At 57.6% G+C, this 19,711-nt stretch overlaps 6 protein-coding genes across 6 annotated transcripts; 1 reads left to right on the forward strand and 5 right to left on the reverse strand.

The window, feature by feature from the left end:
* Positions 1–173: 173 nt before the first annotated feature.
* V2A60_006697 (SWAP/Surp domain-containing protein) lies at positions 174–2,723 on the reverse strand (the record flags this gene model as incomplete). The annotated part of the gene is made up of 1 exon (XM_083257989.1): positions 174–2,723. The coding sequence occupies one exon, from the start codon at positions 2,721–2,723 to the stop codon at positions 174–176; it is 2,550 nt and encodes an 849-aa protein (XP_083114115.1).
* A 478-nt stretch (positions 2,724–3,201) lies between these two features.
* V2A60_006698 (FAD dependent oxidoreductase) lies at positions 3,202–4,662 on the reverse strand (the record flags this gene model as incomplete). Its single annotated transcript, XM_083257990.1, has 1 exon — positions 3,202–4,662. The coding sequence occupies one exon, from the start codon at positions 4,660–4,662 to the stop codon at positions 3,202–3,204; it is 1,461 nt and encodes a 486-aa protein (XP_083114116.1).
* A 1,033-nt stretch (positions 4,663–5,695) lies between these two features.
* V2A60_006699 (TATA-binding protein) lies at positions 5,696–6,582 on the reverse strand (the record flags this gene model as incomplete). The annotated part of the gene is made up of 3 exons (XM_083257991.1): positions 5,696–6,127; positions 6,200–6,287; positions 6,341–6,582. 3 exons carry the CDS (start codon positions 6,580–6,582, stop codon positions 5,696–5,698), a joined length of 762 nt encoding a protein of 253 aa, XP_083114117.1.
* Positions 6,583–10,925: 4,343 nt separating this feature from the next.
* V2A60_006700 (electron-transferring-flavoprotein dehydrogenase) lies at positions 10,926–12,842 on the reverse strand (the record flags this gene model as incomplete). The annotated part of the gene is made up of 1 exon (XM_083257992.1): positions 10,926–12,842. One exon carries the CDS (start codon positions 12,840–12,842, stop codon positions 10,926–10,928), a length of 1,917 nt encoding a protein of 638 aa, XP_083114118.1.
* A 2,073-nt stretch (positions 12,843–14,915) lies between these two features.
* On the forward strand, positions 14,916–16,607 carry V2A60_006701 (transmembrane amino acid transporter protein-domain-containing protein; the record flags this gene model as incomplete). Its single annotated transcript, XM_083257993.1, has 3 exons — positions 14,916–15,126; positions 15,277–15,706; positions 15,809–16,607. 3 exons carry the CDS (start codon positions 14,916–14,918, stop codon positions 16,605–16,607), a joined length of 1,440 nt encoding a protein of 479 aa, XP_083114119.1.
* Positions 16,608–16,709: 102 nt separating this feature from the next.
* V2A60_006702 (SDR family NAD(P)-dependent oxidoreductase) lies at positions 16,710–17,614 on the reverse strand (the record flags this gene model as incomplete). Its single annotated transcript, XM_083257994.1, has 2 exons — positions 16,710–17,449; positions 17,536–17,614. The coding sequence occupies 2 exons, from the start codon at positions 17,612–17,614 to the stop codon at positions 16,710–16,712; spliced, it is 819 nt and encodes a 272-aa protein (XP_083114120.1).
* Between the last annotated feature and the right edge of the window lie 2,097 nt (positions 17,615–19,711).

Raw genomic sequence — 19,711 nt, forward strand, 5'->3', positions numbered from 1 at the left:
GGCGTCAGTACGCCGTAATAATGGAACCTATGGGACAACAACAACAACAACAACAACCCCCTCTTTTACCAAACCGTACTGGTACACGAACAAAGAAGAAGAAATGCCATCGGTTGAAATGAACCTACAGAGCGCCAAGCTTATATTGTACAAAAACAAATCTGCCCCCTTTGCTAGTCAGAGTCTTCGCCGCTGTCTGCAAACATGTCCGCCGCCCGCATCCGTCTCCGTGGCTGTAGCCCGAACCCAGTTCCGGAGGGCGACGGCTCCGGCGGCGAACCGCCACCGCCCCGTCTTGCTTGCCCCGTCTCCGTCGCCGTCGCCGGCGCTGCCTCGTCCTCGTCCATCGGCTCGCCCGCCACATCCTCCTCGTCCATCGGCGTGCCGGCAATGTCATCGTCCTCAATCGGCTCGCCCTCAATGTCGTCCTCGTCAATCGCTTCCCCTTCGACGTCGTCGTCCACGATCGGCTCTCCCTCGACATCGTCTTCCTCAATCGGCTCGCCTTGCGTTCCGGCCTGCTGTTCCTCCTCTCCCTTGTCTTCTGCCTCTTCCGACTTGGCCTCGACCAGCTTCCACCGGCCGTCCTTGGCCTCGCCCCCGCCGTCCTGCGCCGTCTCCGCTCCCGCCGTGCCCTCGGGCGGCCGCAACGACGGCGGGCTCTCAAAGCTCCGCGCAAAGAGAGCCTGGCTCGCCGCCGGGAACACGCACCAGCCCTCCCACAGGTGCAGCACCAGCCCGACGCTGCGCTTCCACTTGTCCGCTCGCAGCCGGCCCCAGCCTTGCCGCTCCGCCATACGGCCGAGCCACCCAAACGTGCCGCGCGAGCGCAGAGCCCCCTCAATCAGCTGCCGGTAGCGCCACGCATGCCGCACGCCACTCGTAGACGACGACGACAGCACGTCGTTGATCACGTACAGCCCAATCAGGCTCGCGCCGCTCAAGTCCGGCGGTCCCTCCTCACCCGGCGCCGCCGCCACCGTTGCAGCGGTGGTGGCCCTTTCCCGCTCGCGATCGCGCTCTCGTTCGAGATTCGCCGACGCGAGCGAGAATGGCGTCTCAATATTCGTAATCATCATGTCTACCACTTCGTCCACGCCCCGGCTTGCGTGCATAATCGCAAAGGCCGTGATGCGAGCCACGTCTCCCTTTCGTAGCCTCCCTAGTGTAGTCGGTAACCGTGCCAGGAGATGCGTCAGCTTGGCCTTGTCCAGCGGATTGAGAAAAGACCGACCGCCCTCTTCACCGTCGCGGTTGCCGCCGCCGCCGTTGTTGTTGTTGTTAGCCTCGTCTTCCACGTCTTCCTCGTCCGACGAGTTGTACTCCGAGTCCGATACAAAGTCCTCCAGCCTTGTCGTGTACTCAAACGGCAGCGGCTTGTCCGGCGACTTCCACGCGTGCGCGCCGTCAAAGAGCGGCACGTACTTGCCCCGCTGCGCCTTGGGTTGGGACCCTGTCACCACCTCCCAGAGCCGCCAGCGCAGCCAGATGCCACCCTCGCTGCGCGCGTCCCAGAGCCACGCCCAGCGTTCCTCCCGCTGGACCTCGGGCCGCGACATGAGCAGCGCCTCAAACTCGGGCCCGTGCTCGAGGAGGCCCTCGATGACCATGTTGATGAGCTGTATCGCCCGCACATCTTGCGGCGGCCGAACGGGCACGTGCAGGATGTTGGCGCGGTTGACTGCTACGTAGTTCGGCCCGTACGAAGTCGGCGGCGCGAACCCGCGGTGAAACCCTTGCTGATGATGCGTGCTCTTGCCTCTCGCCTCGGCGCCTTGCTGCTCCACAGGTTTGGCGCCGAACGGGTGCGAGCCGCTCGACGAGCCCAGGTTTGGCAGCGCCGCCGAGCTCGCCACCGCCGAGGACAGATGCCTGTGCAGCGCCAGGTAGTAGCCGTAGCCCATGTACCTGTTCTGCAGCGCGCTCACCGCCGCGTCCAAGTCCGTCGCCGGCGTCTCCGGCGACATGGTTACAATCACCACCAGGCTCTTGCGCTCAGTCCCGGCGCCCGGCGCTGGCGGCAACAGCCTGACATTGTCCACGGCCAGGTTGGAGGGGAGCATGGCCTTGATCGTAGCCGGTGACGTTCCCGGTGGCACGTTGGAGAGCCGCAGCGTCGGCCGTGCGACGGCCTTTTCCTCCTCCCTGTCCTGCGCCTCAGCCATGTCCTCGTCGTCGTCGCTGGTCGCAAACGCCTTGCTCAGAGACGCGCCGCCCTGCGGCGGTGGCGGCGGTACCAGCCCAATGCGGTGGTCCTCGAACCCCACGCCGCTTCGATCGCGCGATGACGACGCCGGTGAGCTCCTGTTGAAGTCTTGGAAGGAGCGCTTCTTTCCAAAGGCGCTCGGCGCAGGGCCGAGGCTACCCGGGCCGCTCTTGAGGCCCGAGGACGAAGCACCAAAGTGCCGCCGCGAGCCTCCCCCGAAGCCGTGACGAGGGGGCCCGCCGCGGCTGCTGCTGTTAAATGCACCATCCTGCCGGGCGTTGTGGCTGCCGCCGTGGTGATGGTCGTCGTCGTAGTCGTCGTCGCGGTCGAAGCTCTTCACAAAATCTTCGTATACGGCTTTCGTCTCGGCCGCCTCGCGCAGGCGCTTCGCTTCAGCCTCAGCTTTCTGCTTCTCAAAGACAGACTGCTTGGCCAGCTTTTGCGACTTGGCATCAGCGTTAGTAGATCCGCGGCTGCTGGCGCCGCCGCTGTTGGCGGCGAAACCTTTGCCTGACATCCCTAGAGACAAAAGGAGTGGCGCGCGCGGCGTGTCGCGCAGCGCAACTATTGTATCGTCGTCTCGTCTCTTCTACCACGGCCAACTAGCTCAATATCATTTCGGTTTGCGATTATGCTGAAGCCCTTTTCCTTTCCCGTGGCGTGGTCAGTTGATGCGCGATGTTGGGAGAGATTTCGCCAGATCGCAAAGCCGGCAGGTTGAACAAATCCTGAGCCAGCCTGGCCCCACCATGCCACTTCGTGCAACGACATGTTAGCATGCGCGTTTTACTGTCTTTTAAAGATTGGCCATCTACGTCACTTTTGAGAAATTAGAAATTAGAGGCAAAAAATTTCAATTTATGCTAATTCATGCTATATCATTATATCTGGTTGAAGAAGGAGTAACAAGATCGCATCACGAAACACAATAAAAGAAACTACCGACCCCCCCAAATGCGAAACCAGGCAGCCGAAGCGAAGCGCATTCTCCAATTTCATAGTTTTGCCTCTGCCTTTCGTGCCAGCTCATCCTTGAGGATCATGCCCGGATAGCCGCCGCGGCTGCCATCTTCCGTGATGAGACCCCTGAACCGGCCGTTCGTCTCGCGTCCGACCGTGTCCCCCTCTGGCACGTGCTTCCACTTCCACTTGTCGCCGAGCTCGCCGCCGCGACGCTCGATGCAGTCCAGCACCTTGTCGCCCAGCACGGGGAGGAACTTGTAGCCGTGGCCGCTGTCGCCGGTGGCGACGAAGAGGCCCTCCCAGCCCGGGTGGTAGTCGACCAGCCAGTCGCCGTCGCGCGTGTCGGCGTACCAGCAGAGGCGCGTCTCCCGCCACGGCCTGTCCTCGAGCCCCCGCAGCGGTACGAGGTCGCGGAAGGCGCGGCGCAGGTCGGCGTCCGCCTCGGCGGGCAGGCGGCCGGGCCCGCCGCTGCGCCGCGTCATGGGCAGCGAGGCGACGATGGGGCGGCCGCCGTCGCGCCGCTGCGCCGCCGCCGCCGCGGGTGATGGCGGGAGAGCCCTCGGCACGGCGACAGGGTTGAGGTAGCCGAAGCTGTGGCGCGCCACCTTGAGCACCGTGTCCCGCGGCGGGATGAAGAAGAGCCCCGACGTGAGGTTCAGCACCACGGGCTGCCGGGCGAGCACGTCGCGCTCCTCCGGCGTGATGTCGACGTAGGCGACGACGTGGCCGGTCGCCTCAACGCGGCCGCGGACGTCGATGAGCGCGCCGGTCCACGCGCCGGCCGCCACGAAGACGAGCTCGGCGCGCAGCACGCCGCCGGACGCGAGCTTGGCGCCGACGACGCGATTCCCCTCGGTGACGAGCTCGGCGACGTGGGCATCGACAAACTCGACGCGCCCCGTCGCCTTGACCCGTCGGTACTGCCAGCGCATGCCCTCGCCCGCATCCGCCCAGCCCGAGAGCGTGTTCAGGTAGCCCCAGTCGCCCGGTCGCCCCGGCGTGCCGAGGTGCTGCTTAAGCGCCTGCGCGCTCTCGAGGATGCGGACCTTGTCCGGCGGGTGCCCGGCCTCCCGGGCGATGCGGGCGACGTTGCGCCAGCTCTCCTTTGTGTAGTCCATGCCCGTCAACTTTCCTTGCTTGGTCGTCGTCGTCGTCGTCGCTGCCGGGTGGTCCGCCGTGAGCAGCAGACCCGACTCCGAGTAGCGGCCCTGGCCGCCGAGCTCGTCGTCTCCCTGCCTGCGCCACTCGGCCTGCGCGACGGCCGCCAGCGCGGCGTAGTGCGGGTCGGCGTAGTCTGCGCGGATGATGCGCGACGAGTCCACGCTCGCCGAGTCGAGCGGCGGGAACTCGCCGCCGCAGGCGCTGGCGTTGTCGACGACGGTGATCTTGGTGTCGGCGTACTCGGGACGCTGCGTCAGCGCCCAAGCGGTGCTGAGGCCGAAGACGCCGGAGCCCACAATGAGCACGGAGCTAGGAATCGTGTAGCTCGGCATGGCTGCGAGGGAGGGGACGCCAACGTCGAGCGTATTCGGGATGCCCTCGACTCGACTGAGGGATTCTACCTGTCTTCGAAAAGCAAGAAAAAGGAACGGGCGCAACAATCAGTATCTGTAGTAGAGCAGATGATGACTAGTGTGCTTCGCCTAGCATTGTGACTGGGAGTGGGGGACAGGGACAGCAGTCGCTGCGATCGGTGTGCTCGCCGTTCGTCGAAATTCACCGAACCTTCGCTGAGCCGCGCCGCCCCCGATATCCCCACGTTTTTCGAGTCCACCTCGACTGAACTATGGCCTAATTGTCTTATCAAAGTGCGGCCAGTGGCATCTCCTAGGGCGTGGTGGAGTCACGAAGGGCGTGTGCGGAACAAGAGTACATAACGTGGCACATGCGAGTTTGGCAAAAAATTGAGCTGTGAAGACATTCAATAATATTCTGCTAAGCTAAGCGCGGTCGGTACGTTTTGCGTTGTTGCTGATTTTCACGATGCAACAACCCGAAGTGTCACTCGACTGGCCGATGTCAAGGTAGAGTTCTTAGCAACGAATTGGCAGAATGAAGTCAGCTTCATCTGTCAGATTGAATTGTTTCTCTTAGCGTCGGCCTCCGCGAATAAAAAAAAAGTCCGCTAATATCTTCCTCAGCAATATTTTTTTCTCCTTCTCAGAAGCATTAAAGCAGAAATGAGGCCATGATACGATCATGAGCAACAGATCCGCGAGCAATCTATGTATAGTCGCGTGATGAAAACAAAAGTCTTTGTGCTTTTTGCCGAAAAATGAAGACGGTTTCGGGAAAGAAAGAGTAAATCAAGAACCTCCACCTTACTGTCTGTCCTTTACCAACGCCAATGCAATGCTTAAAATCAAAATGGTACAAACGGATGGTGGAGCTTGCTTGTGTCCCGGCAAGCGCAAACACCACCGTTGCGGGAAAAAGTAGTCATGGGATCGTGACAAGAATTTAGTCATACAGGTTGAGGACGTAGTATCTTGAAATGCGCCGATCGCGAATAACCACGACGGACACTTAGACCTTGCGGAAATCCTGCAAGACAGGGTAAATCATTTCAAAGGCCTGGTAGATCTCCTCACGGACTTTGGCACCCGTCAGCACAATCTTGCCGCTGACGAAGATCAGGAGGACAATCTTAGGCTTGATCATGCGGTAGATCAGACCAGGGAACAACTCGGGTTCGTAGGAACTGAAGTTGTGATGGCGCGAGGCAAGACCCTCCAAACGAATGGGGAACTTGATGTCGCACGAGCCGACTATGTTCTGGATCTTGAAGTCGGTGAACTTGGCGTTAAAACCGAGCTTCTGGATAATACGAGCATACTTGCGAGAGGCAAGCTTCGAATCATCCTCAGACTTGGCGCCAGTGACGACCATCTTGCCGGAAGCGAAGATGAGGGCCGTGGTCTTGGGCTCACGGATACGCATGATGACGGCCGCGAAACGCTTTCCAGGAAGTTAGCATCGCAATGAAATGTGGACAAATTATTGCGGATGATGAAGCCAGGTAAAAAGTACCTTTGGGTTATACTCGGCATTTCTGGCATGCAGAGCAATCGTCTTCAGGTCCAGACGGCAATCAAGATTGACGGTGGCGACAATGTTCCTTAGCAATGTGAGCCTTACCGAACACCAAGAGAGTTCGGACCATATACATACTGCAGAGTAGGAGTAATACCACTAGGTCCCTGAGTAGCAGCCGGGGTCGCCGCAGGCGTCGCGGGAGTCACCCCGTTTCCGTTGGCAGCAGGCTGGCCGGGCAGGGCAGGACGCTGCGAAGCATCACCATTGCCGCCAGGAGGCGTGAGCTCGTTGGAGGCGCCGGGGAAAGAGAGCGAGCCAGGCGCAGTGAAGGCCTTGGCCTGGGCGGCGTTGGACGGATGGGTTTGAATGCCCTCCATGATTGCGCGCGATCGAGTAGCGGTGCTTGTACTCAAAGAGTGAGAAAGCTGAGCGCAACTAGAAGAGGAGCGAGGTTAGCATCTGAAGTGTAGCGAACAACGAGATGTAACGAGTGCGGTGGGTGCGACGGGTGGCAAAGTCAACCAAGGAAGAATGAGAGTGCGTACCAGTCGCGGGAGATGAACAAGTGAATGTCTCCCCTACAAAGATTGCTGCTCGAGCGGATAGAATAGGTCCTTACGAGGCGTGGACTTCTGAGCAGGCCAGTAGCGTCGCGAAGGTGGCAGTGGTGAGGGTGGTGACGATGTGTATCGAGGATGTCGAACACAGCAAACCCTGCGGTTTCACTTTCAAACAAGGGCACAACTTGGTTTAAATCTGACTACACAAGCGTGCAACGATCCGAAATCGACGACGGCGAATATCGCGTCAACTATTTTTCGTCGGCAGGATCGGTTGCAGGCAGAGGGAGAGACGGTACGAGGGCGTCAAGGAACGTGTTCCAGTTTCTTTGGCCTGATCGCACAGAGGGAGAGAGAGAAGACGTCGGGTCCGCTTATCCTAGGAGATGAGCTCGCTGGAAATCTTTGCGCTCGGGCACCGGCAAAGTCGCTTCAGGGTATAATAGTAGGGAGGGCGGTTGAAGAGACGCTGTAGGTGTCGGAGCTTGCAGAGGTGCGATGACGAAGCAAGAAGAGACTGGAGGTTGGAAAGCAAGCGAGGCTATCCAGAGAAGAAAAGTGGAGACACTTTGGAGGAGAGGAAGGGGGAAGAGAGAGAAAAAAATTAGTATGAGGGAGGTGAGAGTGACCAAACGCAGGTGGGAAAAATACGTAGGGCCGTCGATCGGGACTTCCGCACTAGAATGGCGGAACAGGGCAGTTGGGGGAGGGCTGGGTACTTATATTTCTGGCATGTGGGCACCGACTCTGGGCTCCCTGGGCTCCCAGGCAACAGGACGGCCTGTGGCCTGTGGCGCAACCTCTGGGAGCAGTTCTGGCCCGGGAGGACTCTGGGATGGTACACCTCTGGGGAGGGGCCAGGCCTGAGGCTAGCGTGGCGCTAGCGGCGACACGAGCCAATCATAGGCGAGTAATCTGGTGAATTTATCTCTTTTTTCCCACCATCCAACCCAGTCTGGCACTAGGAGGCCCCTGAGGTACCCCAGCAACAGGCCGGCGGAGAGGGTACTTGCTGATATGGATGATAGGGATGATGATATGGACAGACCTACATACTTACTGGCTTGTACGGAGTAAGTATCTAGTTGCCATCTTGCCGACCTACTTACCTGACTGCTTTGGATGCTTGGCTAGCCTGGCCTTATGGATCAACGTTCATCAACACTCACCCCAGCTTGCCATACGGGGCCGGGCGTGCCTGGCAACCTGGGTTACCTGGTTCACATGTGGTACTGATACTGACGAATTTTATCTGCCTCTCACCTAGCCAGTTTGTCAGTCAGTCTCCAACCAACCGCAGCGAGCTTTCACCACCCTCCGCAGCTCGGGCGCTTCAATTCTGCCCCCCCCTGTGACCCTCACGCCTTCTTCACCCTTGCCCCCCCCCTGAGTGATGCGTGTGATTTGCGTCGCCCACACAGGCAATCTGACTTTTTTTGTCTTTTCCATCTCCCCTTTTCTCTAACCAGCACCTCGCAGCCCGGAGCCACTTTGCCCAGCCTCTCTGCGTTATTACTCTCTCCCACACACTTTTTTTTCTTTCCTTCTTTCCTTCTCTCGTCCTTCACTTTACCCATGACCGACCACCTTACCAACCACCCCCCGCCAGCTGCTGCTCTCTGTCGGCACCAGCTCACCCAGGCTCGAACCGGCCCGCGACGACACGACCACGATGGCAACGGCTACGGTATCATGCGGCAAAGAGAAACCGCATCCCGTCTTGCCACTGCCTCGACGGCAGGCATGACACTTTGTCAACCTAACGATGACCATTGACAACCACCCGAGAGGCGCCCAACTCTGCTCGGCGGCTCCTCTTGCAAGCCCACGACAGCCTACCACGCACCTCGCATAGCACCCACCGGAACCCAGCGACACGACGGGCTGCCGCCCCCCAACCAATCCTGTCATTGACTTCGCAGCCAGCCGGATTTCAAAATGGAAATTGTGGGTCTCGACATGGCCGCGTAACTTACTCGTCGGGGTTGATTCGCGCCACCACCACTCAACCCCCCCCCCCCCCTTTTTTTTTTTTTCTTTCACCAGGAGGGAGGGGCAAGCCTCTCGGTACCCACAAGCCTCACTCTGATATTCCCCCCCATCTCCCTGCAGACCCCGGTCAGCGACTCCCTCGCACAGGCAAGAAACTGAACACACGTCTTTGAAACCAGCCGGGACCCCTGAGAAAAGTTTTGCTTTGTTGTTATTTCTCATCACGACAGGTGTCCTTTGGTCTCGGTGTATCCGCCTCAGCGACCAGGCATTTCTGGGCAGCGATATGCCCGCACAGAATGTGGGAGAAAACAAACAGTGGCGAAATCATGCAACGCAGTTTTCGCCGTCTATACCAGGTCGGCTGTGATGCAACACCGTGCTACTTTTTCGGCGCTCGATCCAGACTATCTGGCGCTCGCCACCGCGCAGGCAGCGCCGTCGAGAAGAAGGGGGGAGGGGAGGAGGACTGTCTTTGCTGCGCCTAGTTGACCAGACTGACCATCCTGCGTTGGTTCAAGGGGGATGAGCAACCAGCCTTCGTTTGCGTCTGTGAGTCATTGATTGCCCTTGCAACGGATACGCGACCGGCCCAGCCCACATCTCCGGCCCCTATTCGACCTCTGGTTGGCTGGTTTATCAAGTACCCTATACCTCGACCGCGAACGTGACGCGCCAATCGTCGCAGCACCTGTTGGATCTCTGCGCTGCGCTAGTTTGCGCGTCTCACGTCGTTTGGGTACAATTTTGACGTGGAAAGTGGCCTTACCCGCTGCTCTTAGTATGCTGGGAGAGTTTTTCTCAGCCTTTTGCTGTCGTCGCAGCACAAACTACGCGTCGGAAGCACTTCGTCTCGCAGGCGGCGAAAATTTCTATCCCGGGGCTTGCGCAAGTATAGAGTACATGCCATGTCTTAGCCCATCGGCCCCAGTAAATTCTGCAAGTACCTCACTAACAATTATTTTCAATCGTAACCTCGGTCTTGGCCAGCGACGCGAGATTGCCACACCCCTGCAAGTGTGGTAACCCTGAATTTTAGGCTGCCACTTTTTACACTTTGTGAGCTCCCCAGCCATCATCTGGTCTTTCTATTATTTCTGAGTAACTCTACGGATACTCCGTACTGAGTACTGATAGTCAGTTGGCCTCCTGACGACGTCATCGGCCCCCCCAAAGTCAGCGCGCGCTATCTCGAAAGACGGGCACATTTACATAATAAATCTCGTGCAGCCATCATCAAGCGTCAACTTCAAACAGCGCACCTCGTAAAAAGTCTTGGAACGCAGACTTTTGTACACATTGTACGGCATGGAATGTCTCTTAGGATCCGTCGTAGCTTGACGTCGTCAAAGGGTGGCTGCGGCACGGCACCGCCACATCTCGCTCTCCCTTTTCAGCTTTTTTATCCCTTTGACGGAATGCACGGGAATACCCCAGAGCCAGCAAGAGGTCACGACTGTTTCACATTTTCTTTGTGTGCGTCGTTTTCTCCCATCTCGCCAGTCGCAAATAAAAATAAAAAACACATGTCAAGTTAACTGTATGGTGCGCATTTTTCACCTTTTCTTTTCGTATTGTTTGTCACAGCTTTTTGAATCTGCTCGTGACCTGATAAATGTTGGCTGTCACCATGTGAGACCGTTGGCTTTTTAATTTTTTTTCTGCCTGGCACAATTATAAAACAAAGGTATCAAAACACCTAAAAAAATATGAACAAGTGTTCTAAACGGGAACCAAAATTGAAGAAGAATGAAAATGCCAAATGCAAGTCAAGGATGTTCTGTCCTGTCTCGACGTGTTTTCCTTGTACAGAGAAAATCCCCAAGTCCAAACGAGAACACCATTTTTCTACGCTCGACGGCGTATGGGATCGTCTTTTTTTCCCTTCTTTTGTGTGTGTTGTAAAAGTAAGCAGAACCGAATGATGGAGAAGATTCTTTGTTCTTTTCTTTCTTTGTTCCCTCTTTTTCCTTTTTTTTTTACGTCATGTAATACTTGGGACCCTCACCACCTTGGGGTACTTGCCAGTTGATGTCTTGATGAGGAGCCTTGATGTCGCAAGTTTTGCAGTGAATACAGCTGTGAGAGAAGAGAAGAAAAAAATTGGTTAGCCACCTTTCATTCACTATACTGCACTTTTTACTTTCCGAGACCATGGTAAAGTCGACTTACTTTTGCGCATTGATCTGAAAGCGCACGCCGTGCGGCTTGCTCTCGTCCTCGACGTACTCGTAGACGCCGGCCGGGCAGAAGCGGTTCTCCAGGCCCTGGTAGGCCGGGTACGTCTCGTTGGTGTGGGCGTCCCAGTCCTTGACCTGCAGGTGGACGGGCTGGTCCTCCTCGTGGTTGGTGCCGGTGCGGGAGACGCTGGTCAGGATGTCAAAGGTGATCTTGCCGTCGGGCTTGTCGTAGGCAATCTTGCGGTACTTGTCGGCGGGCCTGGTGGCGGCGTGGTCGGGCAGCTTGTGCTTGAAGGTCCAGGGCACGCGGCCCTTGAGGAGGAAGGTGTCGAGGCCCGAGTAGGCGAGGCCGCCAAGGAGGCCGAGCGGGCCGTGGAAGGACGGGCGCAGGTTGCGCACCTCCTTGAGCTCCTTCCAGATGCTTGAGGCGCGCAGCGAGTCCTCGTAGTCGTAGAGGAAGACGGTGCCCGGGTCCTCGCGCTCCAGCGCGCGCCAGGCGGCCTGGGCGGCCAGGATGCCAGAGTGCATGGCGTTGTGCGTGCCCTTGACCTTGGGCACGTTGACGAAGCCCGCCGAGTCGCCGATGAGGGCGCCGCCGGGGAACGCCACCTTGGGGATGGACTGGAAGCCGCCTTCGATGAGGGCGCGCGCGCCGTACGAGATGCACTTGCCGCCCTCGAGCACGCTGCGGAAGAGCGGGTGCAGCTTGAGCTTCTGGAACTCCTGGTACGGCGACAGCCACGGGTTCTTGTAGTCGAGCGAGGTGACGAGGCCGAGCGCCACCATGTTGTCGCCAAAGTGGTACATGAAGGAGCCGCCGTAGACGTCGCTGGGGAGCGGGTAGCCCATGCCGTGCACGACGAGGCCGCGCTCAAACTTGGCCGGGTCCACCTCCCAGACCTCCTTGATGCCGAGGCCGTACGTCTGGTGCTGGCTGTCGGCGCGGAGGTCGAATTTGTTGATGACCTGCTTGCTGAGGCTGCCGTGGCAGCCCTCGCCAAACATGGTGACCTTGGCGTGGAACTCCATGCCGCGCTCAAAGGCGTCCTTGGGCTGGCCGTCGCGGCCGAGGCCGAGGTCGTTGGTGGCGACGCCGCGCACGGAGCCGTCGGGCTCGTAGAGCACCTCGGCCGCCGCGAAGCCCGGGTAGATCTCGACGCCCAGCTCCTCGGCGCGCTCGCCGAGCCACTTGACGAACTGGTTGAGGCTGACAATGTAGTTGCCGTGGTTGCTCATCTGCGGCGGCGCGGGCAGCGGGATGGCGGCCGTCTTGGTCAGGAAGCGCATCTTGTCCGTGCCGGCGGGCGTCGCGTGCTCGAAGCGCGCCGGGTTGTCCTCGTCGAGCCAGTCCGGGAACAGCTCCTTGACGGCCGTGGGCTGGATCACGGCGCCCGAGAGGATGTGCGAGCCGACGTCGCCGGCCTTTTCCAGCACGATGACGCGAAAGTCCTCGTTGCCGGCCTCGTTGGCCAGCTGCTTGAGGCGGATGGCGGCGGAGAGCCCGGCAGGACCGGCGCCGACGATGCAGACGTCGACCTGGTCGGATTCGCGCTCGATGCGGCTCGGGTCAAAGGCGCTGTCGTCATCTTGTCGCAGCGCCCGACTAGTGGTGAACCGTCGAAGGCCGGCGCAGCTGCTGTTGCTGCGAAACGGGGAACGGGCTGCGCATGTCCTTGACGTTCTTTTCGTCGCGTTGGTCAGGGAGGCTCGGTGGGCTGTTGAGGGCGTCGTTGCTGCTGCTGCTGCTGCTATTGTTGTTGTCGTCGTCGTCGTCGTCGCTATCGTCGCCGCATTGGTAGCGGCAATGATGTTGCGGCATATAGGTCGGCCATTAGCGCCCAGCCGGCCGCCGATGGAGCGAGCACCGCGCTGGACGCATCTCGCCACGGGAGCTGGGGCCGACATGATTGGCGTTTTTCTTGTGTCGAGGACAAAAGAATTGCGGTCGGCGCAGGCGAGATGAAGGGACCAGAAGGGCTGACGAGAGCAATTGGAGCGGTCTAGGGCCCGTAGCTTGTTGTACCAGGAAGAGATGCGTGGGGAAAGCAAGTGCGAGAAGGAAGGAAAAGAGGTCCAGGAAGAAGCCAAGTCCGCGGGCAATACGTCAGACTAACGAGGGCCAAAATGCGGGCTTTACAATTATCTCGCCACCAATTGGCCTAGGACTTGTGGGGAATGTTTTCTAGCGGTTTGCTCTGTCCGTACTGAGTATGTACAGCGGCTGGACTTTTGGAACAAAAATTGCCTACCAAGGATCAAAGGGACTGGACGTGGACGAATATGTGCCGTATCAGCGGCATCTTGACCTACCTAGGCAATCCACCCCATCCCTGCTTCCTGACGTACGGAATATACTAAGTAGATGGGTACTTGAGAAGCAAACAAATGTTTGCCCGCCAACGCCCACGGCTTCGACCAGGCGCCCCAAGTTAGGCTTCCGACTCAAGCCGGTGTGGCAGCACATGGTTTGCCGTGACTTGTCTTGTTAACCCGATTGTATGGGCCGTTTGCGGTGGGATGCTCGGCTTAACAAGTACCTCGGGCAACACACCGTAAAAGAAGAAAAAAACAGGGGCACGTGCCGGCCGCTGGGCCGTTTCCCTGACCCACCGGGCGAAGCCGGCATGTTGCCTGGAGACAAAGAGACTCTTGGTAGAAACGGCTATCGACGCATCAAAAAGGAAAAAAGAGAAAACGTTGTCTTGTGAGCTGGAGCAAATCATCTTTCCATCTTTCAAGTGGCTTGCTGATGTGCAGGGCTACAGCTGGATTGGTAGTGCACGTTGGCTCCCGGCGTTTGGCGTGCTCACGCTGTCGACAAGTCCTCCACGACTTGCTGCATATACCGTGTCGGTCTCGGGAAAAATGCCGACAAACCTCTACTTCTTTACCCTCTATCAGAGATACGGACACACATGACCAAAATACCCAACTGGAAGACTCAGAAGTTTTTCATCCCACTGATTACACCGTCTGTTCCAAGTCTACCCGGCGTTGAAGCGGCCGATTCGTCGGATGATCAGCCCTACCCTGTAGTGCTACGAATGCACGAGATGCTAGCCCACATACTGTCGGAAGAGCACCATGTTTTCCTGTGGCGTGGGATATTGTACTGCTGCCAGAACAAACAGCAGTGTTTTATATGTTGCCGGCCACTCACAATGCAATACTTCGCTGGCCGGGTTAAGGGTTCTCATCCCGGAACGCTTCGCGCCGGCCACAACGCCGGCAACCTCGGCCATCACCCCGGATAGCGGCGCCTGCACCGACACAAGCCCATTCGGAATCATAGGAAAGGAATCGACCCTCGGTCTCATACTGCTGGCTCCGATATAGCTTTACCCGCCATGCGAGCAACTGGCGCTATCGCATCAGTGTATCTCCTGTGATATGTTTCCATCCCCAGCTCACCAAGTACAGCCCTGACCCGATTCTCTTACAACTCGACACAGGTTGGGCAACCCAATGCTAGGCACCTAGCCTCCTAGCCCTCCGGGGCCGTACATTGCGCGCCGAACCATCAGAATGAACTGACGGTGCTCTGGGGAAATCTCCACCGTCTACCTTGCCCGCCAGAAGCCTTTTTTCGGGAACCCCTAGTGGCATATTACACGTATTATCCACCAACTACTCCTTACGCATGCTAGACCCATGGCACTACATAGAACTAGAGAACATGGGGGAAAATCCGCTGAAGGAAACAAAAGCAACATGAACTCGAGCAAAGAAAAAAAAAATTAGTTGCGCGGTGGTGGCGACTGGCGGCAACCCACATCGCTTGGTTTGGTAGAATGTCGGTGTGTGGGCTATCAGTAAGAAGAAGAGAAGGGAAATAAAGAGACAAAGCCATCGCAGAGTGCTTCTCTTTCTCGCCATCTGACCAATCGACACATGCACGATTTTGATTTCTCGGGGACGCCCCAAAATTGGCCGATTGATTGACCTCTGATGCGCCACGTTTACCCACCACCGCAGTACATGGCCGACAAGACGGAGGCCATTACGCCAGAGATGGTGGATGTGTCGGCGGCGGCGGCGCCACCGGCGGGCCCCCGTCGACCGAGCCGGAGCATTGAGAGGAAGCCCAATACCGACCTGAGCGATTCCCTCGAGGTCTTTAGGAAAGATGAGGGCGTCGTCGACTTTCGCACCGTTGAATGGGTCCATGCCTCTGTCATCTTTATGAAAGGTAAGCAACCAGTCAGTGCCAGACGCAGCCGCAGCCGCAGCCGCAGCAGCAAGGCTCTTCTACACCCAAATGGCACGCATTGCTGGTGGCATCGCGGCTCCTGTCCAGGCCCTCTCACTAACCACCGCTTACTCCTCCCCCGCCGTCCAGCTCTCTTCGCAACGGGCGTGCTGTCCATCCCGTCGGCGCTGTACACGCTCGGCGCCCTGCCCGGCGCCGTCAACGTGGTCGGGTGGTGCCTCCTCAACACGCACTGCGCCGTCGTCCAGGGCGCCTTTCGCAGCCGCCACCCGGGATGCCACTCCGTCGGCGACATGGCCGCGGTGGTCGGCGGCCCGTGGCTGCGCGAGGTCGTCGGCGTCCTCTTCCTCCTCACGTGGTCCATCGCGTCGGCCTCGGGCGTCTTTGGCAGCGCCGTCGCCCTCAACGTCCTCTCCGACCACGCCGCCTGCACAAACTACTTTATGCTCGTCTCGGCCGTGGCCATATTCCTCCTCGCGAGCGTGCGCAAATATCAGATGATGGCGTGGCTGACCTGGGTCGGCTTCCTGTCCATCTTTACGGCCGTCTTCATTGTCGTGTAAGAGATCGCTCCCGCTCCCCTCTCTACTCCTCTTACTTAACATGCTCTCTCTCCCTTCCCTTTGGCTGGGCCGCCTGTCTCTGATGCCGCTTTCCGCAGGATTGGTGTTGCTGTTCGTGACCGCCCCGCCGCGGCGCCGCAGACTGGCGATTTTGATCTCGGCTACCGCGTCATTGGCAACCCCGACTTTGTCGCTGGCATCACCGCCGTGGCCACCATTTTCAGCGCCGGCGCCGGCACGTCTGCCTTTGTCCCCGTCATCTCCGAGATGCGCCGGCCGCGAGACTACAACAAAGCGGTGTACCTGGCCATGGGCATCGTCAGCGCCTCCTACCTCACCTTTTCGCTCGTCGTGTACCGCTGGTGTGGCCGCTGGGTCGCGTCGCCGTCTCTGGGCAGCGCGGGGGGTACGGTCAAAAAAGTCTCGTACGGGGTGGGCATGATCGGTCTGCTTGTGAGCGCATGTATCTGGGTCCATACGGCTGCCAAGTACCTCTTTGTACGGATACTGCGCGGATCAAAGCATCTCCAGGCAAATTCCGCTATACATTGGGCCACATGGCTTGGCTGTACGTTTGTCTTGTCCGCCGTCGCCTTTCTGCTCGCAGTCGCCATTCCCATCTTCAACTACTTGGTTGCGTTGTGCGGAAGCCTGACGTTTGCGCCGCTGGCGTTGGGCTTGCCGGCCGTTTTATTCATCCACGACCACCCCGAATGGCGAAAAGATGGAAATATGTGGATGTCTCTCGTCTACTGGCTGAATTGGCTCCTGGTTCCCCTCGCTACCTTCCTGACTGTTGGCGGAACATATGGAGTCGTCCAAGGCGTCATCGATGCTTATAAAACAGGAAACATTGGCGGCGCGTTCTCCTGTGCCGATAATTCGGGATCTTCATAGCCCCAAGGGTAACCGTACCGAATGATAACGACTGTTTATATTATATGTGACTGCAAATAGACAATGAACCCTGTAAATCACTGCCTAACCACAGAGAGCCCTTCAATTGATAGTATAGCCTCCGTCGACAACCATTGCGTGGCCCTGGATAAATGAAGCTTGTGCCGAGCACAGAAACAGTACCGGCTCCGCAATCTCGTCTGTAGTTCCCATGCGATTCATGGGCGCGATGGGGATCGCGGGGCGAACGCTGTCCTCGATTTCCTTGGTGCCTGTCGTCATTTGCGTCGCAATGATGCCGGGACACACGCAGTTGATGCGGATGCCGTCGGCAGAGTAGTCGATGGCATCTGATCTCGTCATGTTGATCACGGCCGCCTTGGACGCGCAGTACGGCGCGGCGCCGGGCTTGGCCACGATGCCCAGCTGGCTGGCAATGTGGACAATGGCAGCCCGCTGCTTGGGGTGCTCCGGAAGCGGCTCCTGCTTCACCATGTGGGCAAGGGCTTGCCTGCTCACGAGCCAGGCCCCCCTGTAGTTGACATTGTTGATGCGGTCAAAGTCGTGCACCGAGGTCTCATGCGAGCGCTGCGGCTTGCCCAACACGCCGGCACATTGCACCAGATAGTCGACCCGTTGAAACTTCTGGATGGTATCGTCAATCAACAACTGAACGAAAGAATCGTCGGAAATATCACCACAGAGAGCCAGGACCGCGATTCGTGGATTCAGGCTCAAGAGGGAGGACTCAGTCTCGACGAGGCTAGCCCTGTCAATGTCGGTAATGGCAATTTTTGGGCATCCGCTTCTCGCAAATGCCCTGGCCACAGCGCTTCCAATGCCTGGTCCCAGTTAGGTCTGGCGTATTCATATTTTCCTCAAGCAACCCTATATGTTCTATACTTGAAGAGACAAAGGGCCAATATACCTGTTCCGCCTGCGCCGGTGATTAGAGCAACACCCGGAAACCGCGCCGGAGATGCAAGTCCTCTTTCGCTCGAAGCCATTTTTTCTAGACGCAAACCGAGGCGGCGAATACCAGAAGATTACGAGCCACGTTGGTCCAAGCGTACGAACTGCGCCCTTTTTGGTTTTGTCAGGGCTCAAGAAACCTGGCTCAGTCGGTCGTCGCTAGGCAAAGTTCGCCGGCGCTCTCCAACTCTGACCCTTACTCTCAGCCTGTCTGTCAGCGGGCCGCTTTCTGTCCCACGCTAAAGAGACTGGCTTTCCTCTCTGCATGAGTACTAATACGGAGAGACAGTAGTCATCTACGGTCGTGCATGGGCCCGCGGCTGTCAGATAGATGGTTTGAAAATCGGTCCAAAATAACCCTGGCCCGGGCAGGTGGTTTCCTGGCGCTGCTGATAGGAGGGGCCGTCTAAAGAAGTTTTGAATTATCCACCAAACGATCTATAGACCATTGCGGGTTTTCCCATCTCTAGTTTGGCGCAGTTCGCCGCCGAACCGGGCCTCACTGCTAGCGTTGTGACGTCGCTACCACCACCCTCAATGTAAGCGAAGGCCGTGGTGTACACGCTAGATACATTGCGCCATGTTACTTATTGGTGTCGCGCACAAGAACAGTGACTTTAGCAGGTAGTTAGCGCATTCATATAGACCAGCAGTCCAGCGTCTCAGGGTGGCCGGCCGGCAGATGAGCCGTGCCTAGTCGGCCACCGACTCGACCACTTCGCCGGGATCATCGCGGCGGTGCCAGCAAGTAACCAGCAAGTAACCATTCTTGAAGGCTCGCAGCACCCAGTATTACCCTTTGGAACTAAGCTGAAAGCGATTTTGAGCTGCCGGGGGCAGCCTTCTTGTCCCCCTATCCAATCCCGAGTCAACTCGACAACAATATACAGGACGTCGGTGCGAGCCCTTTGCAACATTACTGTTGCAGCACTTGCAAAGATGGAACAGCACGATGACCTGTAGCTTGACCCTTATCAATACCTTTTGAAATGATCACTGAACATTGCCTGAATTTGTCATGAGACCCTTGATGCCCCTGTTTCCTCCTTTTCAACTCGAGTGGCCCCCAATCTTGAATGCAACTCGCGTCCGATGTTTCCTGACTAGATTTGATATCTCTATAAACCAGAATCTTGCCGATTCATCTTTTGATCGACCGAATAAAGATTCAAAGATTGCAAAGCCGTATACGGATTCTGTCAGATCGCTTGCTTTCCATGGCGTCGCTGTATCCAGGTGTCGCACCGCCCCCGCCAGGCGTCGTTCCGAACTTGGACCAACCTCAAGATGGCTATCAATCACTTTTGATCGGCTGGCTTGCCACAAGCATTGCCCTTTCGACCTTCTTCTTTTTTATGAGAGTGTATGGGAAAGTCTTCGTGATGAAACGAATATTGCGAGAAGACAGTATGTCCAGAACTCAAGCTCAGGGCCTCGTCCGTGCTCCGCTCTGACTTTGGTTTCTAGTAACTTGTGCCATCGCTTGGGTACGCGCTGTTGCCATCTTTCATCGCTGGAGATGAGCCGCTGACAGGAAGCTGCAGAGTCTCTTCATGATATATACCGCGTTTAGCTCGATCAGTATGCGCGCACACCTGTCCGCGCCACAAGACTTTGGCTGACCGAAGCAACAGGCGTAAAATATGGACAAGGGCATCATGCCTGGGAAGTTTCACCCAGAGACAACTCCAACATGCGCAAGGTAGCATCTGTCCATAAAAGCCGTGCGGGCAAACAAGAGACACTGATGCTTTTCGATAGTGGTTGTACGCTGGTACAGTCGTTTACTGTCCTGCTTCGTACTTCACCAAAGTCACACTCCTCCTCATCATAGCCCGCATTTTCGCTGTCCGACCGTTTATCGCCCGCGGCATCTACATTTTCATGGCGCTATTATTCACGGCATACTTGCCCATTCAAATGGTCAAGATCCTGATCTGTAGCCCCATCAGAGCGTACTGGGACACGAGTGTAGAAGGCACATGCCGAAACCAGACTCAGCTTTTCTACGCAGACATCTCCCTCGCGATGATTACGGATCTATGCATCCTGATTCTTCCGATACCACTGACTTGGAATCTCGAAGCACCTAGGTCAATGAAAATCAAGGTCATGCTGCTTCTTGGTGCAGG

The sequence above is a fragment of the Cordyceps javanica genome, chromosome 4, assembly GCF_051103115.1.
Source record: "Cordyceps javanica chromosome 4, complete sequence".
Classification (NCBI taxonomy): domain Eukaryota; kingdom Fungi; phylum Ascomycota; class Sordariomycetes; order Hypocreales; family Cordycipitaceae; genus Cordyceps; species Cordyceps javanica.